The 23,665-nt window shown below is 35.7% G+C and overlaps 11 protein-coding genes across 11 annotated transcripts; 5 read left to right on the plus strand and 6 right to left on the minus strand.

Moving 5' to 3' along the window:
- Window positions 1-1,599: 1,599 nt before the first annotated feature.
- RHIMIDRAFT_252526 (uncharacterized protein) lies at window positions 1,600-2,242 on the minus strand (the record flags this gene model as incomplete). The annotated part of the gene is made up of 2 exons (XM_023610957.1): window positions 1,930-2,242; window positions 1,600-1,878 (listed from the first exon to the last, which is right to left on the minus strand). Coding segments are annotated over exons 1-2 (212 nt in total), but the record flags the coding sequence as incomplete, so codon positions are not given.
- A 205-nt stretch (window positions 2,243-2,447) lies between these two features.
- On the minus strand, window positions 2,448-4,522 carry RHIMIDRAFT_307234 (UTP-glucose-1-phosphate uridylyltransferase, variant). The gene is made up of 6 exons (XM_023614521.1): window positions 4,401-4,522; window positions 4,254-4,349; window positions 4,127-4,203; window positions 3,860-4,070; window positions 3,600-3,802; window positions 2,448-3,549 (listed from the first exon to the last, which is right to left on the minus strand). Exons 1-6 carry the CDS (start codon window positions 4,473-4,475, stop codon window positions 2,688-2,690), a joined length of 1,524 nt encoding a protein of 507 aa, XP_023470651.1. The 5' UTR covers window positions 4,476-4,522; the 3' UTR covers window positions 2,448-2,687.
- A 43-nt stretch (window positions 4,523-4,565) lies between these two features.
- On the minus strand, window positions 4,566-5,927 carry RHIMIDRAFT_1357 (uncharacterized protein). Its single transcript, XM_023605606.1, has 4 exons — window positions 5,895-5,927; window positions 5,551-5,845; window positions 5,395-5,498; window positions 4,566-5,346 (listed from the first exon to the last, which is right to left on the minus strand). The coding sequence occupies exons 2-4, from the start codon at window positions 5,597-5,599 to the stop codon at window positions 5,014-5,016; spliced, it is 486 nt and encodes a 161-aa protein (XP_023470652.1). The 5' UTR covers window positions 5,600-5,845; window positions 5,895-5,927; the 3' UTR covers window positions 4,566-5,013.
- Window positions 5,650-6,779, minus strand: RHIMIDRAFT_243084 (uncharacterized protein; the record flags this gene model as incomplete). Its single annotated transcript, XM_023609896.1, has 4 exons — window positions 5,650-5,845; window positions 5,895-6,214; window positions 6,274-6,516; window positions 6,570-6,779. The coding sequence occupies 4 exons, from the start codon at window positions 6,777-6,779 to the stop codon at window positions 5,650-5,652; spliced, it is 969 nt and encodes a 322-aa protein (XP_023470653.1).
- Window positions 6,780-7,961: 1,182 nt separating this feature from the next.
- On the plus strand, window positions 7,962-9,504 carry RHIMIDRAFT_243085 (nucleic acid-binding protein; the record flags this gene model as incomplete). The annotated part of the gene is made up of 7 exons (XM_023609897.1): window positions 7,962-8,072; window positions 8,125-8,229; window positions 8,282-8,356; window positions 8,414-8,512; window positions 8,562-8,714; window positions 8,767-8,914; window positions 8,963-9,504. 7 exons carry the CDS (start codon window positions 7,962-7,964, stop codon window positions 9,502-9,504), a joined length of 1,233 nt encoding a protein of 410 aa, XP_023470654.1.
- Window positions 9,505-11,788: 2,284 nt separating this feature from the next.
- RHIMIDRAFT_284782 (Pumilio1 in complex with Cyclinb reverse Rna) lies at window positions 11,789-13,080 on the plus strand (the record flags this gene model as incomplete). Its single annotated transcript, XM_023613207.1, has 4 exons — window positions 11,789-12,388; window positions 12,451-12,707; window positions 12,758-12,921; window positions 12,983-13,080. 4 exons carry the CDS (start codon window positions 11,789-11,791, stop codon window positions 13,078-13,080), a joined length of 1,119 nt encoding a protein of 372 aa, XP_023470655.1.
- A 459-nt stretch (window positions 13,081-13,539) lies between these two features.
- RHIMIDRAFT_252561 (uncharacterized protein) lies at window positions 13,540-14,182 on the plus strand. Its single transcript, XM_023610958.1, has 2 exons — window positions 13,540-13,852; window positions 13,904-14,182. The coding sequence occupies exons 1-2, from the start codon at window positions 13,823-13,825 to the stop codon at window positions 14,087-14,089; spliced, it is 216 nt and encodes a 71-aa protein (XP_023470656.1). The 5' UTR covers window positions 13,540-13,822; the 3' UTR covers window positions 14,090-14,182.
- Window positions 14,183-14,940: 758 nt separating this feature from the next.
- RHIMIDRAFT_1416 (ras-related protein rab-like protein-6A) lies at window positions 14,941-16,094 on the minus strand. Its single transcript, XM_023605702.1, has 8 exons — window positions 15,993-16,094; window positions 15,839-15,897; window positions 15,687-15,773; window positions 15,556-15,628; window positions 15,394-15,505; window positions 15,255-15,339; window positions 15,109-15,190; window positions 14,941-15,060 (listed from the first exon to the last, which is right to left on the minus strand). The coding sequence occupies exons 1-8, from the start codon at window positions 16,060-16,062 to the stop codon at window positions 15,005-15,007; spliced, it is 624 nt and encodes a 207-aa protein (XP_023470657.1). The 5' UTR covers window positions 16,063-16,094; the 3' UTR covers window positions 14,941-15,004.
- Window positions 16,095-16,138: 44 nt separating this feature from the next.
- RHIMIDRAFT_196229 (MAP kinase) lies at window positions 16,139-17,434 on the minus strand (the record flags this gene model as incomplete). Its single annotated transcript, XM_023606109.1, has 6 exons — window positions 16,139-16,480; window positions 16,540-16,664; window positions 16,711-16,762; window positions 16,820-17,038; window positions 17,096-17,285; window positions 17,349-17,434. The coding sequence occupies 6 exons, from the start codon at window positions 17,432-17,434 to the stop codon at window positions 16,139-16,141; spliced, it is 1,014 nt and encodes a 337-aa protein (XP_023470658.1).
- Window positions 17,435-19,203: 1,769 nt separating this feature from the next.
- RHIMIDRAFT_296251 (uncharacterized protein) lies at window positions 19,204-21,232 on the plus strand (the record flags this gene model as incomplete). The annotated part of the gene is made up of 5 exons (XM_023614251.1): window positions 19,204-19,533; window positions 19,585-19,686; window positions 19,750-19,825; window positions 19,875-20,959; window positions 21,020-21,232. The coding sequence occupies 5 exons, from the start codon at window positions 19,204-19,206 to the stop codon at window positions 21,110-21,112; spliced, it is 1,686 nt and encodes a 561-aa protein (XP_023470659.1). The 3' UTR covers window positions 21,113-21,232.
- Window positions 21,233-22,783: 1,551 nt separating this feature from the next.
- On the plus strand, window positions 22,784-23,339 carry RHIMIDRAFT_232395 (DUF59-domain-containing protein; the record flags this gene model as incomplete). The annotated part of the gene is made up of 2 exons (XM_023607734.1): window positions 22,784-23,113; window positions 23,169-23,339. The coding sequence occupies 2 exons, from the start codon at window positions 22,784-22,786 to the stop codon at window positions 23,337-23,339; spliced, it is 501 nt and encodes a 166-aa protein (XP_023470660.1).
- Between the last annotated feature and the right edge of the window lie 326 nt (window positions 23,340-23,665).

The following is a 23,665-nucleotide window of genomic DNA, read 5'->3' on the forward strand; positions in this document are numbered from 1 at the left end:
ATCTCAGAATAAAGATTAGTCTCAAAGAGTACTTCTTTTGTCTTTGTCTTGTGTCTTATAAACCATTACATAACACTCAGTATCAAATCTAAACATCACGTTTGTCTTGGCTTCATAACAATTATACATTTATGTATTAATATACCTCTTTTGGCATGCATTACACCATGTCCATACCCATTTCTCCATAGGCTTTGGTTTATGCTTTTTGATAGTTGCATTGACCACATGAGTTGAATTGTTGTCATCTTTTTCAAGCTTACATATACGCATATGGGTACTACACGTATATACTCGTACGTTTTTTAATTACCTCAACTTCAAGTATCTCTTCTATCGTGTCTATTGTCTTCATAGTTAACGCTTCTAAAGCCCATTCAGTTATCACAAACAGTCCTTTTTTTTCCCTTCTAGGATAGCAATGACGATCCACTTTTTATTCAATCACAAGCTTGGTGCTCACGATAGCAAAGCTCAATCCATCTCTGGGATTACGTTAGGATTTTAATCCAATCTTGAATTGTCTTCCATTGCAAAATGAGTTTACCATGTTGTCAAGTTCTACACTCTACACAATTCAAAGTCATTTTTTTGCTGCATACATATGTATGTTACACCATCTCCAGAAAGGGATGTCGCGCTGACTTGTCGCTTTTTCGTATAAATAGTATTATAAAAACTGCAAAAATACGACTTTACTTTCTGAAAAGACTGTACATTTACTCTTTTCGGGTATAATTAGGGAGTAAGATCTCCTAAGTAAAAGCGATGATTATTATTCTTTCTAAATAATTACACAATATTGAACAAATAGCTTTACCTCGGAGACATAAGAATACAAGTAGATGGAACAAGTCTTTTTATTAACAGAGAAAGAAAGATATTCATGGCAAAAAAGAAACTTATCTTTAAATACATGAATAAATGTTGTCAACATCTAGTGAATTATATCAATATGGTTTGTTATATACTATACATAGTTCAATTAAGCCTGAAAAGTATCACTCATGTAGGTAATTCCAAATACAAGTACTTCTCTTTGAGCTTGACAACAGCTCCCATCATGACCATGAACAGCTTAATCTTTTGCTCAAAGATGTTTAAGGAACTGTCATGAAATGACGCTGTTTGTAATAATGTAACAATGGGTTCTCTCCTTCTCTCTCCCCTCTCGTCTTGATCTTAATAAAGAGGTTATATAGGGGCTCTTCGACACATATTTTCCTCATCACCTCTTTATTCATTCGAGACATATCACACTAGCGCCTTGCCTAATTGTGATCATGATGTAGGATGTGTTGACAATTCTTTCTAACATTTCCCTTATCAACAAAAATTTCGCTAATGGCTTCAAGATTTCAAGAATACAAACAGCAGACTTTTTCACTATTGAATATTATTCGATCCATCATACTATTAAACCCAATTGGTATTGATCTTCTTCCTAAACTCTCTACTCACTCATCAAGGTGTTACCATAAAGCATAGAAGCACTGTATTGTATAGTATATCTCTTCAAATACAACAATCAGGCATCCACAATCACTTCTCAATACAAATATTCATGCTGTACCCTCATTTACTGGTTTTCCTTTCTTTTCTAATTGTAAATGTTGTCAATGAGCTCTTTACTGTTTTCCGCTTATAAGTAAATACTACACTAGCTTATGCTTGCTTATGCTTGCTTATGACTCAATCATTTATCTTTCTAAAGGCATTAGGAAGCTTCACGTATGTGTTTACTGACGCAAAGCGTAAAGGACAGCCTTGGTAGCCTACCCCAAATGAAGGGCTCTTTCCTTGGGAAATAAGGAAAGTTTCTATGATGGTGGATATCATAAGAAAGCAGAAAGAAACAGAAAGGAACAGAAAGGAACGGTAAGTAACAAGTTGACCCTTGTAGACTTGTTATTGATTAAATAGAAACAGAACATATCCTTTAATCAAATCACGAAGCATGTAATCAAAACATGTAATGAATTGGCAGATAAGGGTATTCTTCAAATGACAGACAAAGAAAGGTTTAAGTTGATTAAATAAAATGAATCCATGATACTTTTTAAAGCTTATGTCAAAGCTATCAGTATTAGAAATAATACCTTTCATATGATTTACTTGATCATTCTTACTTTTAGCGCTGGTCTAAGGAAAGGAGGGACTACACAGTAAGTGTAGGCAGTATGTTCAGTTATGTGAAATCTCATGAAATGAACATCTTTATTTCCTGCTTACTCTTTCAATCGTCTCAGAAGACTCATAAACTCTATATTTTCTTCATCCAAGAACCATATCAATACACCAAGGCTTAAAATGAAGGCAGTAATGAAAGCAGCCAAGTAATCGTTGTCATCCTTCTAAGGAAACTGAATTGAATTGATATCGAGTGCTCACTTTGACCAATTAGCTAAGTTGGACTCATTTACACTTGAATCAACTGAATATGGCAAGTGCATGAAATTCTAGGTTCTTGGAAGTCTTATTTCAAAGAAGTGTTCAATTTAAAGTCCAGCTGAGACTGGAAGCACAGCACGAAGTAATCATTACGTTATACTTGTTACACAAAAAAAGGTCAAACAGGAAATAAGATTTTTATTTTTAAATGTAATAGTTACATTCTGTATGGATAAAGAGGAAGAGTTTGATGCATGTATAAAAGGGAGAATGAGTTAATGAAGGGTTATCACTTTTTAATGATCAAGAATACGTAAGCAGCCAGTGACGACCTTATTTTCGAGAACAGTTCCAGAAGGAATATCGATATGTTCTCCATGGTTAGCAACAATAATGACTGTACCGCGAAGTTCGACCTTGGAACCGAAGCAGACATCACCTGTAACTGTCAAATGATCAAGTTCCAAGATCTTGGGAATAGTCTTGAATCGAGTCAAGAAGTCACTGACTTTCTTGAAGTGATCTCCAAGCTTGACTAAAGGAACATTGTTGAACATACGATCAGGGTTCATCATCAATTGACCATGAACAAGAGAGTACAAGTTGGATGTGACCAAGAAAAGGTCAGAGGTTGATTTGACAGGTAAGAAACGAGCACGAGGTACGTTCACACCATGAGCGTTTCTAAAGTGCTTGATCGCAGCACCCACAGCGGTTTCCAATTGAATTACCTTTTCACCTTGAGGTGTTGTCTTGTGATTAACAATAATTTCCAAATCCATGGCCTCTTCATCCATAACACGCTTAATGGCCTTCAAGTTGATCCACAGGTTGTTTGTGTTGAAGATTTTGAACTTTTTAACAGACTTGAAGTCTTCGACATGTTCATCGGGTACTTGAGCAATTTCCAAGAGACGAATATGACCATCATCATCAACAAGAGTACCACCTTTGATATCAGCCTTTGTCTTATCGGTTACTTCCATAATAAATTCAGCACCACTCTCGACCATGTGGTGAAGAATGTTGAGATCAACAGTAGCACCCAAATTATCGACGTTGGATACAAACAAATATTCCTTGCCTTGAGCAATCAATTGATCAAGTAGACCTGAGTTATAGATGGACTCGTACAAGTCACCGTGACCAGGAGGATACCTGTGATCGAGTAGGTTAGCAATGCAATTTCTCTTTCAATATCAACCTACCATTGTTCAATAGGGGAATCGGGGGAACGAGGTACAGGAAGCATAGATTCCTTATTGATACGGGGATGACGACTTTGATTAAAGGTGATGATATCAACATTATGACTAGCATACTTTTGAACAATACGCTTTGTGTCTTCATCCGTATTGAAAGAGTTCATGAGAATGAATGGTACACTGACATCATGCTTCTTGTTCAAGTACTATTGAAATGTTAGTTTACCCCAAAAAAATTCTTGTTTATTTTTTTTTTCCCTTACCTCGATTTGTCGAACACTTAAATCCAAAAAGGTCATGCCGTCACGTACTTCGATAGCAGATTTAGGCCCAACACAGCCCATGGTAGTACCCAAACCACCATTTAGCTTCAAGACAGCCAACTTTTCGAGATCACCTGTTTGGTTGCATTCAGATAGTTGGGCATAAGGAACGATCTGTTCACTGGAGGGTGTTTGGATCTTTTCCCAGTTCCTTTTTTTTTTGTTTTGTTTTAGCATAAAAACCAATACATCATCAGATATACTTACAATTTCTTGCCCTTTGCCTTTTCGTCCAAGTAACGAGTAAAGAGCATATAGAAACCATCCATTTCTTGGGTGAAGTACTTGTAAATGTCAACACAACGTGTCCTTATCAGTGATGTTAAAATCTTACCTTTCTTTCTTCTTCATTTTCGATTTGAGCACTAAGTTTGCTCAGCTCTGATTTCATAGCTTTAGCAGCAGCAGCAGAGCTTGCACCTTGGAAATCCTAATGTAAAGGGTTAATGCACGTGTTTGTTATCTTTGACGCGTAACTTACAAGAGTAGAGAGTGTATGAGGATGGTGACGTTCGTTACCAACAGATACAGAAGAGGGCTTTCTAGAGTAAGACATGATTTAAATTGTTTAAAAAATGAGAGAAAGAAGAAGAAGAAAAAGAAAAAAGAGAGAATACGAAGATAGTTATTTATATTTAATAATGATGCGTACACTATAATTTAAATTCCGATGCAGCAAACTATTTTATGCTGTTAAAATGAATAAATGAAGGGAACCATTGTTCGCTTTTTCCTTGCACATATTTTTTCCGTTTTAGTTTTGATCCGCTCAAGATGGATTTTTTTAAAGTTGACTTTCTATACATGTCTCATATCAAGATGACACTAAATAATAACTATGATTTCATAACATGAAGACGACAGTGTGTGTGTGTATGTTTGATTTACACCGATCGCAGAGGACTTTGAATCCTGTTGGAACCGCCAGGAAAACAGTGGAAAAAATGAAGAACGGAATACACCGGGTACATTACAATAGATGATATCGGATAAAAAACAAAAAGGGGGAGGGGTTTTTCCGCAACTGTAGGAATACATTTATGCGAGCCATTTATTGTTGTTGATAATTTATGTGTGTGGTATGCTATTTACAGTTATGAAGCTTGTTTTTCAATCTTTTCTAATAAAACATCCATTCTAGCTGCCATTTTTGGTTGACCTCTCTTTGTCTTTGAGAGCATCTTTCTTCTCTTTTCACTTCTTTCTTTGTAATAAGTGTGTCTTTGTTCTTTTTGCTCTTTTAGCTTTTCTTCTTTCTCTCTTCTCTCCTGTTCACTCTCTCTTTTACGTTTTAAGCTTTCTTCCATCTGTGATTTGAAAGGATTTGGCTTATTTTGACGTTTATCTTGTTCACTTTCGTCCTCAGGTTTATGCAGTTCGACAACATTACCATCTTCATCAATAGTTCGTTCTTGCATACCAAAAACCTACATGATCTAAGTTCCTACTCTCTCTCTTTCTCTCTTTGTTTTTACCTCTTTCACATAATCAGGTGTGTCATCCTTTTGTTGATTGAGTTCTTTATAGTATTGACTTTTAACTGTTGCTTTATGGATCAACTCTCTTTTTCTTTTAATTTCTAAAACAAAGGCAGTTCAACATTATGTTTATTATTTAACAAGAGTATTTACGTTTTCTTTGTAAGGGAGTCAAAGGCTTTCTATGTTTCTTGGGCGGCATCACTATAATAGCAAAAACGAAAAAAAAGGTTGAGCCATAAGCCACTTTTCTTATGTTCTTAGTCCATTCTCAGCTGCCAAAAGTTCTATGTCAGCAAAGTCTCTTGTCATACTTGTCGCGTCCTGGGTCTGACGAAGGACGCAGATGATAAGGATAGACAATATACAAGCAATACACGAGATAGTATCTGACCAATACTTATAAATGTCTAATTCAATTGACTGTAAAGAAGAGGAAAGAAGATATCTACAAAAAAGTCAACATTACATATGATCCTTTCTTATATCTTCCTTACTTGTATTCTAAAGGCAAGTTCAATTGAATCATTAATACTGAGCTTAGAAAGTACATTCCCATCACTTGAGCTATGAGTAAAAGAATATTGTTTGTAGAGAATGTGATCTTGAGCAAGAATATCTCCAGTAACTTTGATAAAAGCATTAAAAAGCTACGAACAGAACTAAACACGATGATGCCAGCAAACCAAAAGCTTAATTGCTGTGACCAAAAGGTAGGATCAATGTTATAGCTGTCAAAATGACTAATAATCATCGATAGTGTTCGTGTGATCGGATCCATCGAACTTTGCCTTTGTAGTACAACGCTCATCGTTGTCTATGATTATGCTCATTAAGATTATAAAGTTGCTCTTCTTCCTATTCTCGATAACTTACCACAATAAATCTATAAGCACAATAAATTGCAAACATCATATTCACCAACTTCCACGCCTTCCCCTTCCATGTCTTGGCGTACTTTGTTCTTGCTCTATCTCGCTCTAGTTCTTCCAGGTCATTATTCATGCTCACTGCTAAGCCTTCCAACTGCTCAATCTCTGTCTGTAATAACTCCATCTCTTGATCCTTTCCTTTGCTAAATAGAGATGAAACAAATCGACTGACATAATTTGAAGTAGACTATGACAAGGAGTCAATGAGCTCTTGAACAATTTTATAATTACGTCACTTACTGCTTGTTCAGTGGATGACTGACGTTCTTGTTGCTGCTTCATCCTGTCAAGTGCCATCTTTTTTTCTTCAATCATCTTGTTAGTTTGTGCATAAGCACGCTCAGCAACGCGATAGTCATGTTCAGATACATGTCGTTGGTACCAAACAGTTAACGGGGCATTGGCCATACCAAATCCTGCTAAGACCGATATGACTGTGACACCAATCATGCTTGTACGTATTATGCTTAACTCTATCATTGAGGACGTATCTATCATTTCCCGTTTAGCCTTTTCTCTTTCTTTTACTTGTTCATGTCACTTACTGATCGTTGTTGGTGTGCCTATAAGTATATAAAGATAGCCACATGTTGTCACTAAGGCTATATAGGCTGCAGGTCTATGTTTCCAACCTATAAATAATATAAGAAACATCTGTATCTTTATAAAACACACATACGCACCTTTGTTAACTTTCAAGAAAGTGTAGACCTGAGACCAAGGTACAGAGAGTGTGACTAGTACTAAGAGCAAATATAGATTGAGCTTCCAATAGAGGGATCTTACTCTAACATGTGCGTTTCATTAGCTTTTATAAGATATTCAATAGTTAAACAGTACGAATTAGAAAACACTTTGGTTATTTCTCCAAACACAAGCAGAAATAGTGTACTTGAGCAACTGAATGTCAAGGAGAAGAGTAAATAAGCATAGTGTTCTGTGCTGTACTTTGTTGACAACAAATTAGGTGGTATATGATTACGAATGAGTAAGTTTGTGAGTCTATTGGAGCCAATAGTTAGGAAAAGAACTTGAATGACAATAAAGATAACATATTCAAAGAATTTCTGCATGGTGTCTAAAAGAGGAAGGATAAATTAGTTTATGCACTACTTAGTGATTACTTTTAGTGCGCCCACATATATTTACCCTCAAGCCCAGAGGAGTTTTTATATGCTTCTTTCATTTTTTGAACTGGTCCACTTGGGTTTAGTGGATAAAAAATTGTTTAATCGTATTACTTTTAGTGCGCCTACATATATTTACCCTTTCCATACGCCTCGTCAGACTGGAAACTGGGAAATGTATTGCTATTTTTGTTACAATGAAAAAAGAGGGCTTTCGTATTTACTGTAGTGTGGTAACGCGTTTCAATCGAAAGATGTATGAACTAGAGGATTAAACTGCTGTGGGGCTTTCTTTGGTCAGCAGCCGTAACATTATATGATTACGGACCTTCAGAATTAAAAAATAATGATTGATCTAATAGTTAAACTATGATATTTATCCTTTGTCTCCTTGATTTATTTATGCTTTTAGTATCAAAACTTTGTGTTCTTGTTTAAGCTTCGCTATAAAACAAGCCACTCCGCTTGCAATGATTTATTTTTTTCTTTTCTTGCTTTACAAAAAATGAGCGCCACACTGACTATTCCTGAGAAATCCAGTCAAGAAATCAAGCTTGTCTACAAGTTTCTTCAGGCTAAGGTTGAGACCACAGCTGGAAAGGATCTTTTGTTAGAGGTATAGTAGGTTATATCATTAAAAGAGGGAAAAAACAAATAACAATAATTAGGTCTCTGGAGAAAAAATTGACACGCCTAATGCTATTGTCAAGTACCTTGTTGCTCAAGCCAATAAGCCTGAATTGCTTGGCAATAATAATGAAGAACAAGCTCAGGTATTGTTATTTTTAATGACGCGCCAAAGAAGAATAACTAACTTTGAACCAGGTGGATGAATGGTTGTCATTTGCTACCCAAGGCTTAAGAAATGCTGGTAAAAAGGAAGTTGTTTCACATATTGAGGTAAACAGTTGAGGACTAGGATCGTGGTATACCACAGAATATACTTAGATATTATAGAAAAAATTCAATGAACACTTGAGTACACACACTTTCTTTGTTGGCAACCATTTGACTATTGTTGACGTTGTCATCTTTGGTATCCTCCACTCTTATACTGTAAGGTCATTATACTTTACTACTCAATATGCTCATTTTTTTTTTATAGAAAAACTTCAAGGCAACCACTTGCCCAAACACCTTGCGTTGGTTTGACCTTATTCAACACATGGTCATCAAAGCAAACAATTTGACTGAAGATTTTCCATTGTTTGAAGTCAATTTGGATGATGTACCTGAGCCTGCTGCTCCTGTTGTAGTTGTAAGTTGTGATAACTGTATGAGAACAATGTTGTTTATGGTATTACCTGTAGAAGAAGGACGATAAGAAAAAGGATGATAAGAAGCAAGAGAAGAAGGACAACAAGAAGGATGAAAAGAAACCTGCTGCTGAGGGCCAAAAGACTGAAGGCGGTGATAAGCCCAAGAAAGAAAAGAAAAAGGTCGAAAAGAAGCCTGCTGGTAAGCTGCATTTTAGACAAGTCAACAAATAGCTTATGCTCACTTTAGCTCCTGCTCCTGCTGAAACCGATCAACCTGTTGTTTCTCGCATCGATATCCGTGTTGGTTACATTAAATCATGCAAAAAGCACGAAGGCGCTGACTCACTTTATGTTGAAGAAATTGACGTTGGTGAAGAGGAGCCTCGTACGATTGTCTCCGGTCTTGTTCGATGGTATCCTATTGAACAAATGGAAAACCGATACGTACTTGTATTATGCAACTTGAAGCCTGCTAGCATGCGTGGAATTAAGTCTTATGGTATGGTATTGTGTGCTAGTGCTGCTGATGGTTCTGCTGTTGAATTGCTGGGCCCTATCGATCCTTCCAAGGTGAAGCCAGGTGATAGAGTCTATGTTGAAGGACAAGAAGGAGAACCTGAGAAGGTACTGAACCCCAAGAAGAAGTACTGGGAAACTGTTCAACCTGAACTCAAGACAAATGATGAATGCATTGCTCTCTACGGTGACAAGCCTCTCTTGATTAAGACAGCATCTGGTGAAGCCATGCAATGTAAGGTTGCTAGTGTAAAAAACGGTGGTATCAAATAAACAGTGTCACTTGTATTATTATTTAAAAATACCAGTTCAGTCATTATCAGTACCACCACGAATAAATAGACATGAAGCTAGACTGTTTAACTAAGATACCTTTGAATCATATCGACTCATTGAATACTGAGTACTTTTATGTGTTTGAGAGAAACGAGGACTTGCTTATTCATAAAGTCATCTTCTCGTTTTGCCACACATATACGCAAATAGTTGATTGGCTGTAAACATTAAGCCGCGGCAAGAAAGATGGCCAAGAAAATAAAATTGCTTGTTTTGTAGATAAAATTTGATCCGTGACCTTTCGTCATCAAGCATATTTCACTGAAGAGTTTGTAGTGTTCAGATTGATCATGAGCACAGCCTCCTTATTGAATACTGTTTATTATGCTTAATAAAGAAACAAAGTTATGGTAATATTCAAGACGATGACAGACGAACAATATACTTTACTGGAAATGATATCTAAACATGGTTAGTGGTAATGTACTATATTTAAATAATCCACCTCCTTTCCTCCTGACGTTTCCAGCAGCTTTACTCTATTTTACATGGTTAAACTTCCGTGGAGCGGAGAAAGGTTAAACGTGGAAATTGACTAAATAAAGGGGCACAACGAATGGAAGGAAAGGCACACAGACACGAGTAGAAAAAAATAAAAATAAACAGTTTTTTCTTTTTTTTAGTCTTTTTTCTTTTTTTTTTCCCTTCTTATTCGAACGCCTCTTATCCCCCCCTTTTTTTATGACCTTTTAGACTTTTTTCTTTCTTATATTTTGTGTGTAAATAAATCTTTATACATATACGAAAAAAAAAAACGCGTTTTATCAATGCAGAATAATAAAAACAGTTTTATTATTCGATCAGATTTACAACAGCCCAAAGCACGAAATCAACCACAGGGACAAGTAAATACAATCTATAATATATCTTGATAGTATATAAACCCTATAGTAGCTTGCTGCACTCATGAGAGGTCGATTTGAGCCTGATAGCGATTTGTTCTACTTGGAACAGCAAGAACAACGATCTAATAGTGCACCCCCTGATCCACTCATTCAATTTCCAATATCACAAGAGGAGCAATTGTTGATAAATAACTGGAAAACGAATAATTATTATGATGCTGCAGGATCACGCTGGAATACGGTCAATAAACGACCTACACCGATTGATACACTTTCGAGTAAAAAGACATGATATTATACAAGTTCATAGCTAATGTCTAAACATAGACTTACAACAACAAGACCATAGCGGATATTTTCATCAACCTCGAGCGTCATCAAACGAGGCAATGTATGCTCAGAATACCTGGATACCTTCTGAATTGATGAGTCAGCAAGAGGTAAAAAGTTTAAAAATAAAATAAGTATATATACATATAAATATAAATATACAAATATAGGCTATACATACACCCTCATATCAAACTACAAAGAAAGCCAATTCTTTTTCAATATTTAATAACGATGGCAACAACAACGGTAACAATAGCAGTATCGGCGTTGGCATGAGTGGCAATCAAGACGAAATATTGTTATCCAACTATAATAGATCAATGTCTCCCCCTATCCGCAGCAACTATGTAACATCTTCTCCTATACCTCGTGCAAACTCCACTCCGCCTACCAATCATCATCCAAGTATGAATCAAAAGCAACAACAGCAACAACAGATGGACGAGTATGGCCAATTACTAAATGGTATGTCTCATATAAATATAAATGATAAGGTAAGATAAACTTCTATTTTGACTCCTTATTTTTTACTAAACTCCTTGATTGTCCTTTTGCTTAGCATCAACAAGACTATAAAAAAAGAAATCCTCAGCATCAACGCTATTATCAGTGGATGAATCAACAAAATAATAGCAATAACAGTATCCAAAGTTTAGATGCTGTTCTTAATGATAACTGGCCAACTAGTGGTAAATTATAGTGATATACTTATATATAAAAATATTCATGTTTGAATAGACGGTAGACATACACCTTGGGAGACAGACATGATGAGATCTAGATCTCCAATGTTACATTATCACCATAATAGTCAAAGTTTACCCACGACACCCACCGTGCCTATAGCAAATAATTTCCATGCATTGACAAATAATGATAGACTTTTATTACAACTTCAATCTCGTCAAAGGCAGATCTTGATGCAGCAGGAGCAAATACTGATGCTCCGTGAGCAGATGTTAAGACAGCAACAACTCGCCTCTTCTAATCCTCCTTCTCCTGCTCCCATGGCAAACGTAACTCAGCGCGTGAATCATCTGGACATGTCTACGGCTATCATTCGCAGCCCCTTACTTGAGGAATTCAGAAGTAACAAGACTAGAAAATTCATGCTCAAAGACATTATAAACCACGTTGTCGAATTTAGCGGAGACCAGCACGGTTCAAGGTTCATTCAGCAAAAGTTAGAGACGGCAACAAGCGAAGAAAAGCAACTTGTCTTTGACGAAATCTTGCCCAACTGTCTTCAACTCATGACGGATGTGTTTGGAAATTATGTCATTCAAAAGTTATTCGAACATGGAAATCAGGCACAAAAGACGGTTTTGGCTAAACAAATGGAGGGACATGTCTTGTCGCTTTCACTTCAGATGTATGGTTGTCGTGTTGTGCAGAAGGCATTAGAATATGTTCTGACTGACCAGCAGGCTACTCTCATTCGCGAACTGGATGGGTGTGTACTTAAATGTGTCAAGGACCAAAACGGAAACCACGTGGTCCAAAAAGCCATCGAGCGTGTGCCTTCCCACCATGTTCAATTCATTATTGATACGTTTCATGGACAAGTTTATCACTTAGCAACACATCCTTATGGTTGCCGCGTTATTCAGAGAATGTTTGAACATTGTCCAGAAGAACAAACGGTAAGTTACCTTTTTTTCTGGGAGTGAAAAGCATACATGCTCATTGTTGTTTTTTCTAAAAGGCACATCTACTTGAGGAGCTTCATAAAAGTACTGGCCAGTTAGTACAAGATCAATATGGCAACTATGTCATCCAGCATATTTTGGAGCATGGAAAACCAAGGGATAAGGCGTTGATCATTAGTAAAGTCAAGGGCCATACTCTTCAGTTAAGCAAACATAAATTTGCCAGTAACGTGGTTGAAAAATGTGTTGCTTACGGTAGCTCGGAGGATAGACAGGCTTTGATTGAAGAAGTTCTGGCAACTCGTCCAGATGGGTAAGTTTAGAAAGATACCTCCATATGTTCATCTGTTCATGTCTCTCTAGTACATACCCACTCATGTCCATGATGAAAGATCAGTATGCAAATTATGTAGTCCAAAAAATGCTTGATGTAGTTGATGGATCTCAAAAAGACTTGCTGATTGCCAAAATAAAGCCACACCTTCAGGGCTTAAAGAAGTATACTTATGGAAAACATCTCATTAGCAGTAAGTGATATAACCTTTTTTCTTGGAGTACGTATATTTATTTTATGATAAGCATGTTTAGAAATTGAAAAGCAAATCATGTTTAGTAATAACGGCAATAACAATAATAGTAACAACCCTTTAATTGTAGAGAACTTGGGTATTGCCGAGTCAAACTAATTATATACATATATTACATAATTGTATTCATTTCCTTTTTTCCCCCCTTTCTTTATTATAACTTGCTTTTTATTATGTATTTCAATTCTTCATTATATTCTTGTTACATACTACTAATCCCCCCTTTCTCTTTATTTACCTGCTTTTTATATAATAACATTCTTTTACAATACATGACACGGGTTTATAAGCTAATAAAACATGCAAAAAATGACTTTTAGATGGTTTTCATATATCCTATTTGCTGTATGATAATCATAATCTACTTATCGACTAGTTGCTTAAAATGAACTAGAAAGATGTGACAGCATAACGTACAAAATATTAATTCAATTCAGTTTCCTTAGAAGGATGACAACGATTACTTGGCTGCTTTCATTACTGCCTTCATTTTAAGCCTTGGTGTATTGATATGGTTCTTGGATGAAGAAAATATAGAGTTTATGAGTCTTCTGAGACGATTGAAAGAGTAAGCAGGAAATAAAGATGTTCATTTCATGAGATTTCACATAACTGAACATACTGCCTACACTTACTGTGTAGTCCCTCCTTTCCTTAGACCAGCGCTAAAAGTAAGAATGATCAAGTAAATCATATGAAAGGTATTATTTCTAATACTGATAGCTTTGACATAAGCTTTAAAAAGTATCATGGATTCATTTTATTTAATCAACTTAAACCTTTCTTTGTCTGTCATTTGAAGAATACCCTTATCTGCCAATTCATTACATGTTTTGATTACATGCTTCGTGATTTGATTAAAGGATATGTTCTGTTTCTATTTAATCAATAACAAGTCTACAAGGGTCAACTTGTTACTTACCGTTCCTTTCTGTTCCTTTCTGTTTCTTTCTGCTTTCTTATGATATCCACCATCATAGAAACTTTCCTTATTTCCCAAGGAAAGAGCCCTTCATTTGGGGTAGGCTACCAAGGCTGTCCTTTACGCTTTGCGTCAGTAAACACATACGTGAAGCTTCCTAATGCCTTTAGAAAGATAAATGATTGAGTCATAAGCAAGCATAAGCAAGCATAAGCTAGTGTAGTATTTACTTATAAGCGGAAAACAGTAAAGAGCTCATTGACAACATTTACAATTAGAAAAGAAAGGAAAACCAGTAAATGAGGGTACAGCATGAATATTTGTATTGAGAAGTGATTGTGGATGCCTGATTGTTGTATTTGAAGAGATATACTATACAATACAGTTCTTCTATGCAACGGAGTCACGCCAGGTATAGAACGCATTGCTGTACTGTCTATGGTTAAGCCATACTCTATACTTATAACGGTCGCTGAGGTCGGCTTACCAGCCTGCATGGGAGAATCTATCACATAATGAATAACAGAGGTGCAATCAGGCCTCTTAAAGGTACTCCGTTCGGCGCTAGAGATATTGTTCATGATAAGCCCGCTGAAAACACTCCATAAAAACCCTGCTTTTTGTACGTGGATACTACTGATAAGATTCACCACATTAACGAAAAGCTCGCCGAGACAGTGTTTGACACAGATAACGAAAAGGGCCATCATTATCAAAATGATCATGCGAGAACAGAGTACCAGCCATTCAAAATGTGGAAAGTGAAGAAAAAAGAGAAAGTTTCCTTCTCTTTATCTGCAGAATTTGAAACTGGTCACACAACATGCTGTTAAGTCAATCATAGCTCATTAAACTAAAATGCATGGCAGACTTGAAATAATTAGTGAAAGTAGAGAATTGAGACTAGTTATTCTTTTTAATAATGGCTGAAGCTGATTATATTTTAGACATGTTGTTGTGGTACCAAGATGTGCTTCGGCTGATCTTGTAGCGGAGTACATTTATAATTCAGACAGTAAGGATTAAGTGAAATGTTTAGTGGGGTAAAAACTGTATGATTAATTAATATATTTATTAAAACTCTCTACTAAGAACATTAAGTTAGCAAGCACAGCTACTAGCGGTTGATTCGCTATTATTAAGATTAATTTTTTGCACTAAAAAAAAGTAAGTAAATGCTTCATGTATCAAAGGAGCATAGTTACTAGTATCTTTTGTGTCTGATTGGATTGTGTTTCCATCAATACCAGGTAAAGACTGAGCAATCTTTTTGAATAATGTTTTTACCTAAAGTAAAGAGAGGAAATAGGTTAGCTTTTTTGTTTAAATGATGCATATAAAACAGGTTTACATTATGGCCTGCTTTAGCACTTGTCTCTATAAACATAACATGCAGCTCTTTGGCTCTCTTTTCTCCTTCTTCTACTGTTACTTCCCTATCATATGGATAAGTAAACATATGTTATACTAATATATTATTTCCTTCAAACCTCTTGTCGCTTAAATCTGATTTGTTACCAACAAGAACAATAATCACTTCTTCGCCTCTCTCAGCCCTTACATCGTCTATCCATTTAGATGTGTTGATAAATGATTGCCGATCTGTTGATGATGTAAGACAAAGTATATGACATAAACATAATAGGACTCACTTGATATGTCATAGACAATGACAGCAACTGATGAGTCACGGATGTAACTAGGGATTAAACTACGAAATCGTTCCTTTTTTTTATTTGGTTAGTGAAATCGATTAAAATATATAAGAAAGAATAAACTTTACTTGCCCAGCTGTATCCCACAGTTGTAATCGGACTGTCTTGTCCTCAAGATACATCGTCTTTGACAAGAAATCAATACCAATAGTAGCCTATAGATATTCATCAATATAACCAAGCCTGTTGTTTCCTCTTCTTTATTTTATTTATACTTTACTTGATACGTGTTATCAAAAGTATCATACATAAACCGAGTGATGAGGGAAGTCTTTCCGACTTTTTGACAGGTTATAAAAAAAAAAGAGGAGTTTATTTACATTACACATATACAAGTATTCTTATAGCTTTCTTTCTTTGTTCTTTTTCTTTACCACTTTGCTCGCCAAGAAAGACAAGCTTATACTTTCTCAAGGGACTTGTTGTGAATTCAGTACTCTGCATTGTTCAAAAAGCAAGAGAAAGAGAGAGAAAAGAAAATAAAAAATGGGAAAATTTAATGAGATGGAGTTTAAATTAGTTATGCTTGTACTCTTGCTTCATAAGCATCTTGAGCCCATTTTGCCATATCCACATCTACTGCTTCATACTTTTTGATAAATGGATGTTCTAAAAGATCTGCATAGGTTGGTCTCTTATTGGGATCTTTTTGAAGACAGGCTGCTACAAAGTCACATGCTTCAGTAGAGAAAGTCTCTGAAGGTAAAGCGGGAGGCTCATCGTCAATGATAGCCTTCAGTTGAGCAAACATATTGTCATATTTGTAAGGATAACGACCAATAGCCATTTCGACAAGTGAGATACCCAATGACCAAACATCTGATGAGACTGAGTATGTATTAGCTGCTTTAATACGTTCAGGCTAATAATAACAAAATGATTAGTTTCAAATCTAAATGCGTTAGTCTATTTGTTATTTACAGCCATATAGCTTTGACAGCCAATATTGGTTTTTGCCAACGATTTCTCCAATTGGCCTGATACACCAAAGTCACATAGTTTGACTTGTCCCTGTCTATTAGCCAGTACATTGGTAGGCTTAACATCTATTGATTGTTAGCTATCGTCAATATCATGTTAATATCAACATACCTCTATGAATGATAGAGAGTTCGTCCTTGAGAAACTTTAATCCTTCGACCATCTATAGAGTTTATCATTAGAAAAAGAGAATGTATATGAACATATATAAAACATGTACAGATATAGCAATCTTTGCCAATACTTCTTCAGGGACACCATCTCCATATAGCTTATCAAGTGAGCCAGCATCCATATATTCCATACAATAATATACACAAGACTCAATAAAGAATGCTCCATAAAATTCTACAATGTATTCGCCTGAGCTTTTATGCAAAATATCTAATTCCATTAATATTTGATGTAGTTTGGTTTCATCTAGTTCTAAGCGTATTTCCTAAGGTAAAAAAGGATTCGATAAAGTGTATATATAAATATATATAATAAGGCTTACCTTCATAGCCATAGTAACATTAGTAACCCTATGCTTCACTTTTCGCACTGTGCCATATTGTCCTTTGCCGAGTTCTTCTTCTAATATTAAATCATCCATTTTAATCGTAAAACTGTTGCCGTTGCTAAAGTCAACTCCATCTGCATGAATGATGGCTTTTCCAGCGAAATTAAGTTTACCAGAAGGATCACTATTTAAAATGGTTAGTTCATTCACACATTCTTTTATATGTATTTTATATAAATGAGCTTACACATATTTTGAAAAGTTGGCAAAAGGCGTTTGTTCTTGCTTTGGTGAAAGGCCCAGTTGAGACAAGTTCAAGCCTGGTTTTCCCATCCTTCCACTACCAGGTCTTCCTCTTAGTCCTCCAACTGGACTAGCACCTGACATGGGAGGTAAAGGTGATCGTTTATTTTGTTGCAAAGGCACCGACCTACTCATTGGAGGTAAAACAGAACGTCCTGGTATTCTGGGCGGCATTGGCCGAGGAATTGGAGCTGTGTTTGACGTATTTTCTTCAACTACTGGTTCTGTTGCCATGTTATCTTTATCTAATGCCATTACTCTTCCTCTTTTTAAATAAAAGAAAAAAGAAAAAAGAAAAAGAGCCCAGCGGTTCCTAAATAAGGCATTCCATAATAGAATATAATACGTCACGCTTCATTATTCTTTTCAGTGCCCAACATTAGTCTCTTTTTGTATAGTTCAAAGTTTTTGATCTTTTTTAACAGATATTTCTCTTTTATAGCTTTTGGTTCTAGGATGTATTGCTTACAATGAATGAATAATGAAGTCAAGATAAAACGCAGCAGGTGTCGATGTTTAAAATTCTTAAACAATTTTAGTAATTATTTATCACTCCATCCTTCTAAAGTGAAAGACTAGTACTGTATTTTTATAAAGTATTGTCGTAAAATAAAAAAATTGTTTACGTAAAAAGATGACAAAGAAAAATACGTTTGAACAAAACACATCATGTCAAAAGAGAGAGAGATAATGAGTATATGTAGAAGAAGAGAGAAAAAGCATGCTAGTATTAGAGCACATATCCTAATATTAGTTTTACTTACCACCAAGGTGCATTCTAGGGAGGGTAGCGATAACTACCCAGGAAAGTTAAAACAAAAAAAAAGGAACGGAGGACAGAGAGAGTCCAGAGCACAAGAAGATGCAATTGGGGGAACATTCCAGATACACGCCAGAGAGCAAAGAGGACGGGACAAGCGAACCAGAGCAAGGACCGGGCATTATTTTTTGGAAATACAGTATCTCCATGGATGTTAAGGCTGATATTACGAAAATATTCTTGGCGACGATGAATTTGCATTTCGTACAGCATGAATTTTGTTCTCACCATTGGTGCATTTATTTTCGATCACAAACGAATTTACTTTCCGGAAAGACTAGTATAGCAAAACAGTAATATATTAATGACTAAAGATATTAGAGAAGAAAGGCTTAAAAACCAATGAGACACAAAGATATAAGATGGGCAGAAAACAGGACTATGACAGGGTTTAGTACATTTGTTTATTGTTTTTTAAACACCAAAAAGGAGCTTCGGTTGTTTCGAAAGACACAGACTTTTTAATTTGTAATCTGTCGATTAAAGTCATTGATAGTTTATCAATATAATATCCAATCGATTTCATTCATATTTGAGCATGAAATGGAAACATGTCCATTACACAATAGTCAAAGACAGAATTCCTTTGAGATTTGAAGAAAGGAAGCAGTAGTAGTATTGATAGATGAATACCTGACTCTATAAATATGGAACTGGTCTTCAACAAGAACATTTGAAGCACTGAGTGTATCGACTATCGTGAATAAAATGTTTTAGAGTATGCTTTTGACTTCATATTACTCTTTTTGCAGCATTGAAACGCTATGAGACAATAAAAAAAGTTCTTAATTTAGGAAAAAGTCTACTATGCAACTATGTACCAACGATAATGAAAGTATTGCAGTGTAAATATCGTCATGTATTATTTGCTTCACTCAAGCCAGTTATGAAAAGGGTCACGGTGATTGGCGGAAATTGGCATTCCCCCCTTTTTCTCTAAAAAAAAGACTGGATTTTTTTTTTCCCTTCAACTTTATCAATGAACTTTACCAGCACAATATCAGGCAACAAAGCGTTAGCTACTAAAGCTGAGCCATCTCAAGCATCACGCTCAGCTGCTCGTGATGCTGATCTTAGACGACGATTACTACAAAAACAGCATCAAGTTGCACAACGACAGCAGCAACAACAACAACAGCAGCAGCCTCAAGACACTGCTCCACCACCTTCAACAAATACCAACAGAAAGCTTGACCCAGTTGAAATACAACATAAAAAGAAACTATTTCAAAAGTTCAAATTCTTTTTATACAAAATAGATCCTGATCTTGAATCTAAAATAGCAAGAAAGATTCTTTTATTAGGAGCTGTGAGTTTAATCATTAGGCAAAAAAAAAAGAAAGCTAAATTGTAATTGTAGACAAGAGAAGCCTTCTTTTCATCGAAGTGTACGCATGTTATCACTACTTCAAAGTTTATACCTGCCAAAAAGGATGCGGCTTCTACTGATACTGCGTCTACGGTATGTGTTGGATATATATATACATATACATGTGACATTAAATTTACGTAAACATTGATATAGCCTGACTCAAAAGATTCCATGGATCCAACTATTCAGAATGCACAAAAATTGGGTCTTAGTATATGGAGTGTAGAAGGTAAAAAAAAAAAGAACATCCAAACAAATGCCTAATATTGACTGTATAGGCGCGTTAAAGATAATCAATATCTTAATGGAATCATCCACAGCTAGTGCAAAGGCTCACGAAAGAGCATCTATTGATACGAATGGACGCGATAAGAAGCCCACGTTTGTTCCATTCACTGGATACTACATATTGGTAGAAGATGCAACAAATGTGCATTGTCCAGTGCTGATAAAAGAATACACAAAAGAAACATTTGGAGAGAAACCCAAAGTTATACCATGGCCAACACTGAGAAAAAAGAGAACAAAAGCACAAGCAGACGCTAAACAAAATAGAGAACAACCAGAAGCCACACAAAATAATAACGATAAGAATGAGAAGCAAAAAGAAACGACAGCAGAGTGCAATAAAAATAATGACAACAAGCAATCATCGAAACATGATGACGACCAAAGGACAAATAAGAAGAATGATCACACAGATCCAACGAATAAAGAAGCCGATAAAGAAGTAGACAGCCATAATCACATCGATGCGAAATTAAACAAACCTAATGATGATACTCGCACAGAAATGAAGAAGCCGATTGACAATAGTAATGACATCAATACAAAACCAAAGAACTCTCTAGATAATAATGATAAAAAGACTGATAATGAAAAAGATGAATACAAATCCATCCAAGTTGAATCAAAGCAAGCAAGTAGCATCTCTGCAGCAATGCCAAAATTAACAAATCAAGATAAAGAATCTGTTTGCCCAAATAGAAACCAAGATGATACAGATACAGCCGATGCTAGCAATGTAGATAAGACGAAGGAAAAAGCTGTTACAGATCAAGAAAAGACACAAAAGCAAGCACTAAAAAGAAAAAGAGATTCAGCTCAGGAGGATGACTCACCAGCGACAAATAACGATAATAAGCTAAATCAAACAGCAAAAGAAGATACTCAGGAGGCAAAAAGACAAAGATGTAATAATGATGACAACAGTCAACCCAATGTAAATAAAGAAAAAGAAGCAGACAACGTAAAGAAATCTAAGGAACAACAAGAACAAAATCAGAAAGGAGAAAAAAGAAAAAGAGATGTTGACTTACAGTATTGTGAGAATTGTAACGAGAGATTTAGTATATTAACAGAGGTAAGCTTGGCCACACAGACCTCTTTTTTCTTTTTTTCTTTTTTAACCGTGTTCCTATAGCATATCAAAGCTCCAAAGCATTTGGCATTCATTAAAAATGTTGACAACTTTGCAGAGCTTGATCGAGTATTGAAAAAAGTAAAAAGACTATGATGTATCAAGTATAAACCACCCCAAAGGAATAAAAAAAAATGAGTTAGCTATTGTAGCTCTTTATTACTTGTATTGATTTGCCTGTGTAAATAAGGAGGGGAAATAGTAACCCAAACTGCAGTTTGCAACTCTTTAACAGCTTATGTACTTTCTCTTTCAGACAAAAGTTCAATGTAAAACACATGAAATTCATGAAGTGGGGTCATATTCTTTACTTGGGAAGCCTTCATTTGCATACTCATATGCGCATTTCTATCTGCCATCACAAAGTGCTAGACACTCTTCAATGAAAGCTTATTCCATAAAGGATGGATCACCTATTGGTTATTTGCGTCTCTTATCGTTAGTAAGCATGTAATTACTAACAGTGCTTGCTTGCTTCACTAATGATGTTTGAAAGTGAAGTGGATATGCCTTTGGATTCTTCTGATACTGTAACTGTGTTTAGTAGAAAGGCATTGTTATAAATTGACAGCGATTTGCCAGATAAAATGATATACTTGGTAGATATGAAACGTGAACATGGAGTATCAAGGAAATGAAATGAAACAGTAAATGAGAACCCCTTCGTCTACTTAGGGTCGCTTGTTTTTTTTTTTTTTTATAGCGACATCTAGTTTTTGTGTGATGCTTGAGCCATAATACGCTTATGGCATTTATTGTCAAAATAGTTTCTTTGAGAGTTACCAACTCTTTAAACACAATCGTTTCTCAGATTATGTAACATTCGAACGGTGAATCAATATTTCTGATTCACAATAGGGAAAAAGTTCTTATTTCAGCGCTTTTTGTAAAGTAGCTGTAAGATTGCGTTGCCTCGCTTAAATCTCACACAAGAGCTCAATGTTATAGGCATCCCATGTTGAATTATTACATAATGGCAAATTGCCATATTCGTGAAATTTAAGGTATTTGCATGTACTTATTTTATACCCAATTTAAAACAAGGATGGAAAAGCATGTATGTCGATGAGGCTCTTGAACATGGTTATTAAAGAGAAAGCAAGATAAGCCCATAAAAAAATAAGCCTTTGCAGACAAATTTAATATTTTAACATTCAACGTGTGACAATTTACATAAATAACAGTAAACAAAGGCTAAAAAAGCTCGAGAAGGCAAAAACAAGGCAATTTTATTTATTTTTCGTTTAAATGATATAAAAAAGGCTAGAATCTTCGTTCACTAAAACTATTCAGCATAGCTTGGATCCATCCCCCACAGGACGAAAGCCTGTTCTAGCATCGTGAAGGTAGACCCTTGAGCCCAAAACTATTGGTAGCACCGGGACCAACGGAGCCACGCCAGGTATAGAACGCGTTGCTGTACTGACTATGGTTAAGCCATACTCTATACCTATAACGGTCATTGAGGTCGGCTTACCAGCCTGCATGGGAAAATCTATCACATAATGAATAACAGAGGTGCAATCAGGCCTCTTAAAGGTACTCTGTTTGACGTTAGGGATATTGCTGACGATAAGCCCGCTGCTTTTTGTTATGGATAAAGGGCCATAAAATAAGAAATATTTTATGTGACTGTTTTTCTACAGAGTGATTTAATCCTTTCGACTTATCATCAAACCGGAGTTTGAAACAAAGACAGCAACCAGTGATTCACAAAGGATAAGCAATTTCGCACTTTATTTTCTTTTTTTTTCTGCACTTTCAAATATGGCTCAGAATCTCATCAACGCTAATCCAACTATTTATAACACAAAGAATATTGTTCGAAAAGAAACAGAAGCAGAGTATGATGACAATATTGAAGATCCTATTGATTCCCAAGAAATATTTGATCTCATACGCTCCATTTCTGATCCTGAACATCCTTTAACACTAGAACAATTGAACGTTACTCAATTTGAACATATTGAAGTGGATAACAAGAATAATAAGGTGTTGATTGAATTTACGCCTACCATTCCTCACTGTTCAATGGCAACCCTGATCGGTTTATGTATCAGGGTACGCTTGCTGCGCAGTTTGCCTGATCGTTTTAAGGTAAATCACACATATACTCATATTTGGAACATGGCTTGAACTAAAGTATCTATAGGTTGATATTAAAGTACGTAAAGGAACCCATCAATCTGAAGGAGCAGTGAATAAGCAACTGAATGATAAGGAAAGAGTAGCAGCTGCACTGGAAAATAACCATTTACTGGAAGTTGTCAATCAATGCTTGTCAACTGCAAGCCTCCGTGGCATGGAAATCAAAACCAACTAGACCGATTTTATTTATTCTTCATAGTTCTTTCTATTATACACACAAATATATATATAAATGTAGTAATCGTAGCACCAATACGATATTCTTTTTTTTTTTGACAGTAGGTAGTTATGTTTTTTATAGCTTATCAATAAAATAAAGGTGTTTATTTCTTCTACAAAGACAGACAAGGGAGAATATTCGATAAAAGAGAAATGATATTACGGATCGAACTTATGTCATGTTGGATTACTGAGGCACTTGTACAAAAATGCGCCAGATTACCGCTCTTGCAGGACAAAGGTTACATCAAATGATCATCGTCTAAGATTCTGTAGGATAAG

This window comes from Rhizopus microsporus (genome assembly GCF_002708625.1).
Source record: "Rhizopus microsporus ATCC 52813 unplaced genomic scaffold scaffold_1, whole genome shotgun sequence".
NCBI classification, from domain to species: domain Eukaryota; kingdom Fungi; phylum Mucoromycota; class Mucoromycetes; order Mucorales; family Rhizopodaceae; genus Rhizopus; species Rhizopus microsporus.

What these genes read in the sequence shown, in the direction of transcription:
- RHIMIDRAFT_1357 (XM_023605606.1), bottom strand. Translation starts at nt 5,599, where the DNA reads ATGCCGCCCAAGAAACATAGAAAGCCTTTGACTCCCTTACAAAGAAAA. An exon ending in GACTCCCTTACAAAGAAAAC is followed by an intron (nt 5,499 to 5,550) that starts GTAAATACTCTT and finishes CCTTTGTTTTAG; the next exon opens with AAATTAAAAGAAAAAGAGAG. An exon ending in CACCTGATTATGTGAAAGAG is followed by an intron (nt 5,347 to 5,394) that starts GTAAAAACAAAG and finishes TAGATCATGTAG; the next exon opens with GTTTTTGGTATGCAAGAACG.
- RHIMIDRAFT_1416 (XM_023605702.1), bottom strand. Translation starts at nt 16,062, where the DNA reads ATGCAGAGTACTGAATTCACAACAAGTCCCTTGAGAAAGTATAAGCTT. An exon ending in TGTGGGATACAGCTGGGCAA is followed by an intron (nt 15,629 to 15,686) that starts GTAAAGTTTATT and finishes AATAAAAAAAAG; the next exon opens with GAACGATTTCGTAGTTTAAT. An exon ending in GTGCTAAAGCAGGCCATAAT is followed by an intron (nt 15,191 to 15,254) that starts GTAAACCTGTTT and finishes TCTTTACTTTAG; the next exon opens with GTAAAAACATTATTCAAAAA.
- RHIMIDRAFT_307234 (XM_023614521.1), bottom strand. Translation starts at nt 4,475, where the DNA reads ATGTCTTACTCTAGAAAGCCCTCTTCTGTATCTGTTGGTAACGAACGT. An exon ending in AAAATGAAGAAGAAAGAAAG is followed by an intron (nt 4,204 to 4,253) that starts GTAAGATTTTAA and finishes GACATTTACAAG; the next exon opens with TACTTCACCCAAGAAATGGA. An exon ending in GATTCCCCTATTGAACAATG is followed by an intron (nt 3,550 to 3,599) that starts GTAGGTTGATAT and finishes ACTCGATCACAG; the next exon opens with GTATCCTCCTGGTCACGGTG.
- RHIMIDRAFT_252561 (XM_023610958.1), top strand. Translation starts at nt 13,823, where the DNA reads ATGCTTCGTGATTTGATTAAAGGATATGTT. An exon ending in ATTTGATTAAAGGATATGTT is followed by an intron (nt 13,853 to 13,903) that starts CTGTTTCTATTT and finishes CTTGTTACTTAC; the next exon opens with CGTTCCTTTCTGTTCCTTTC.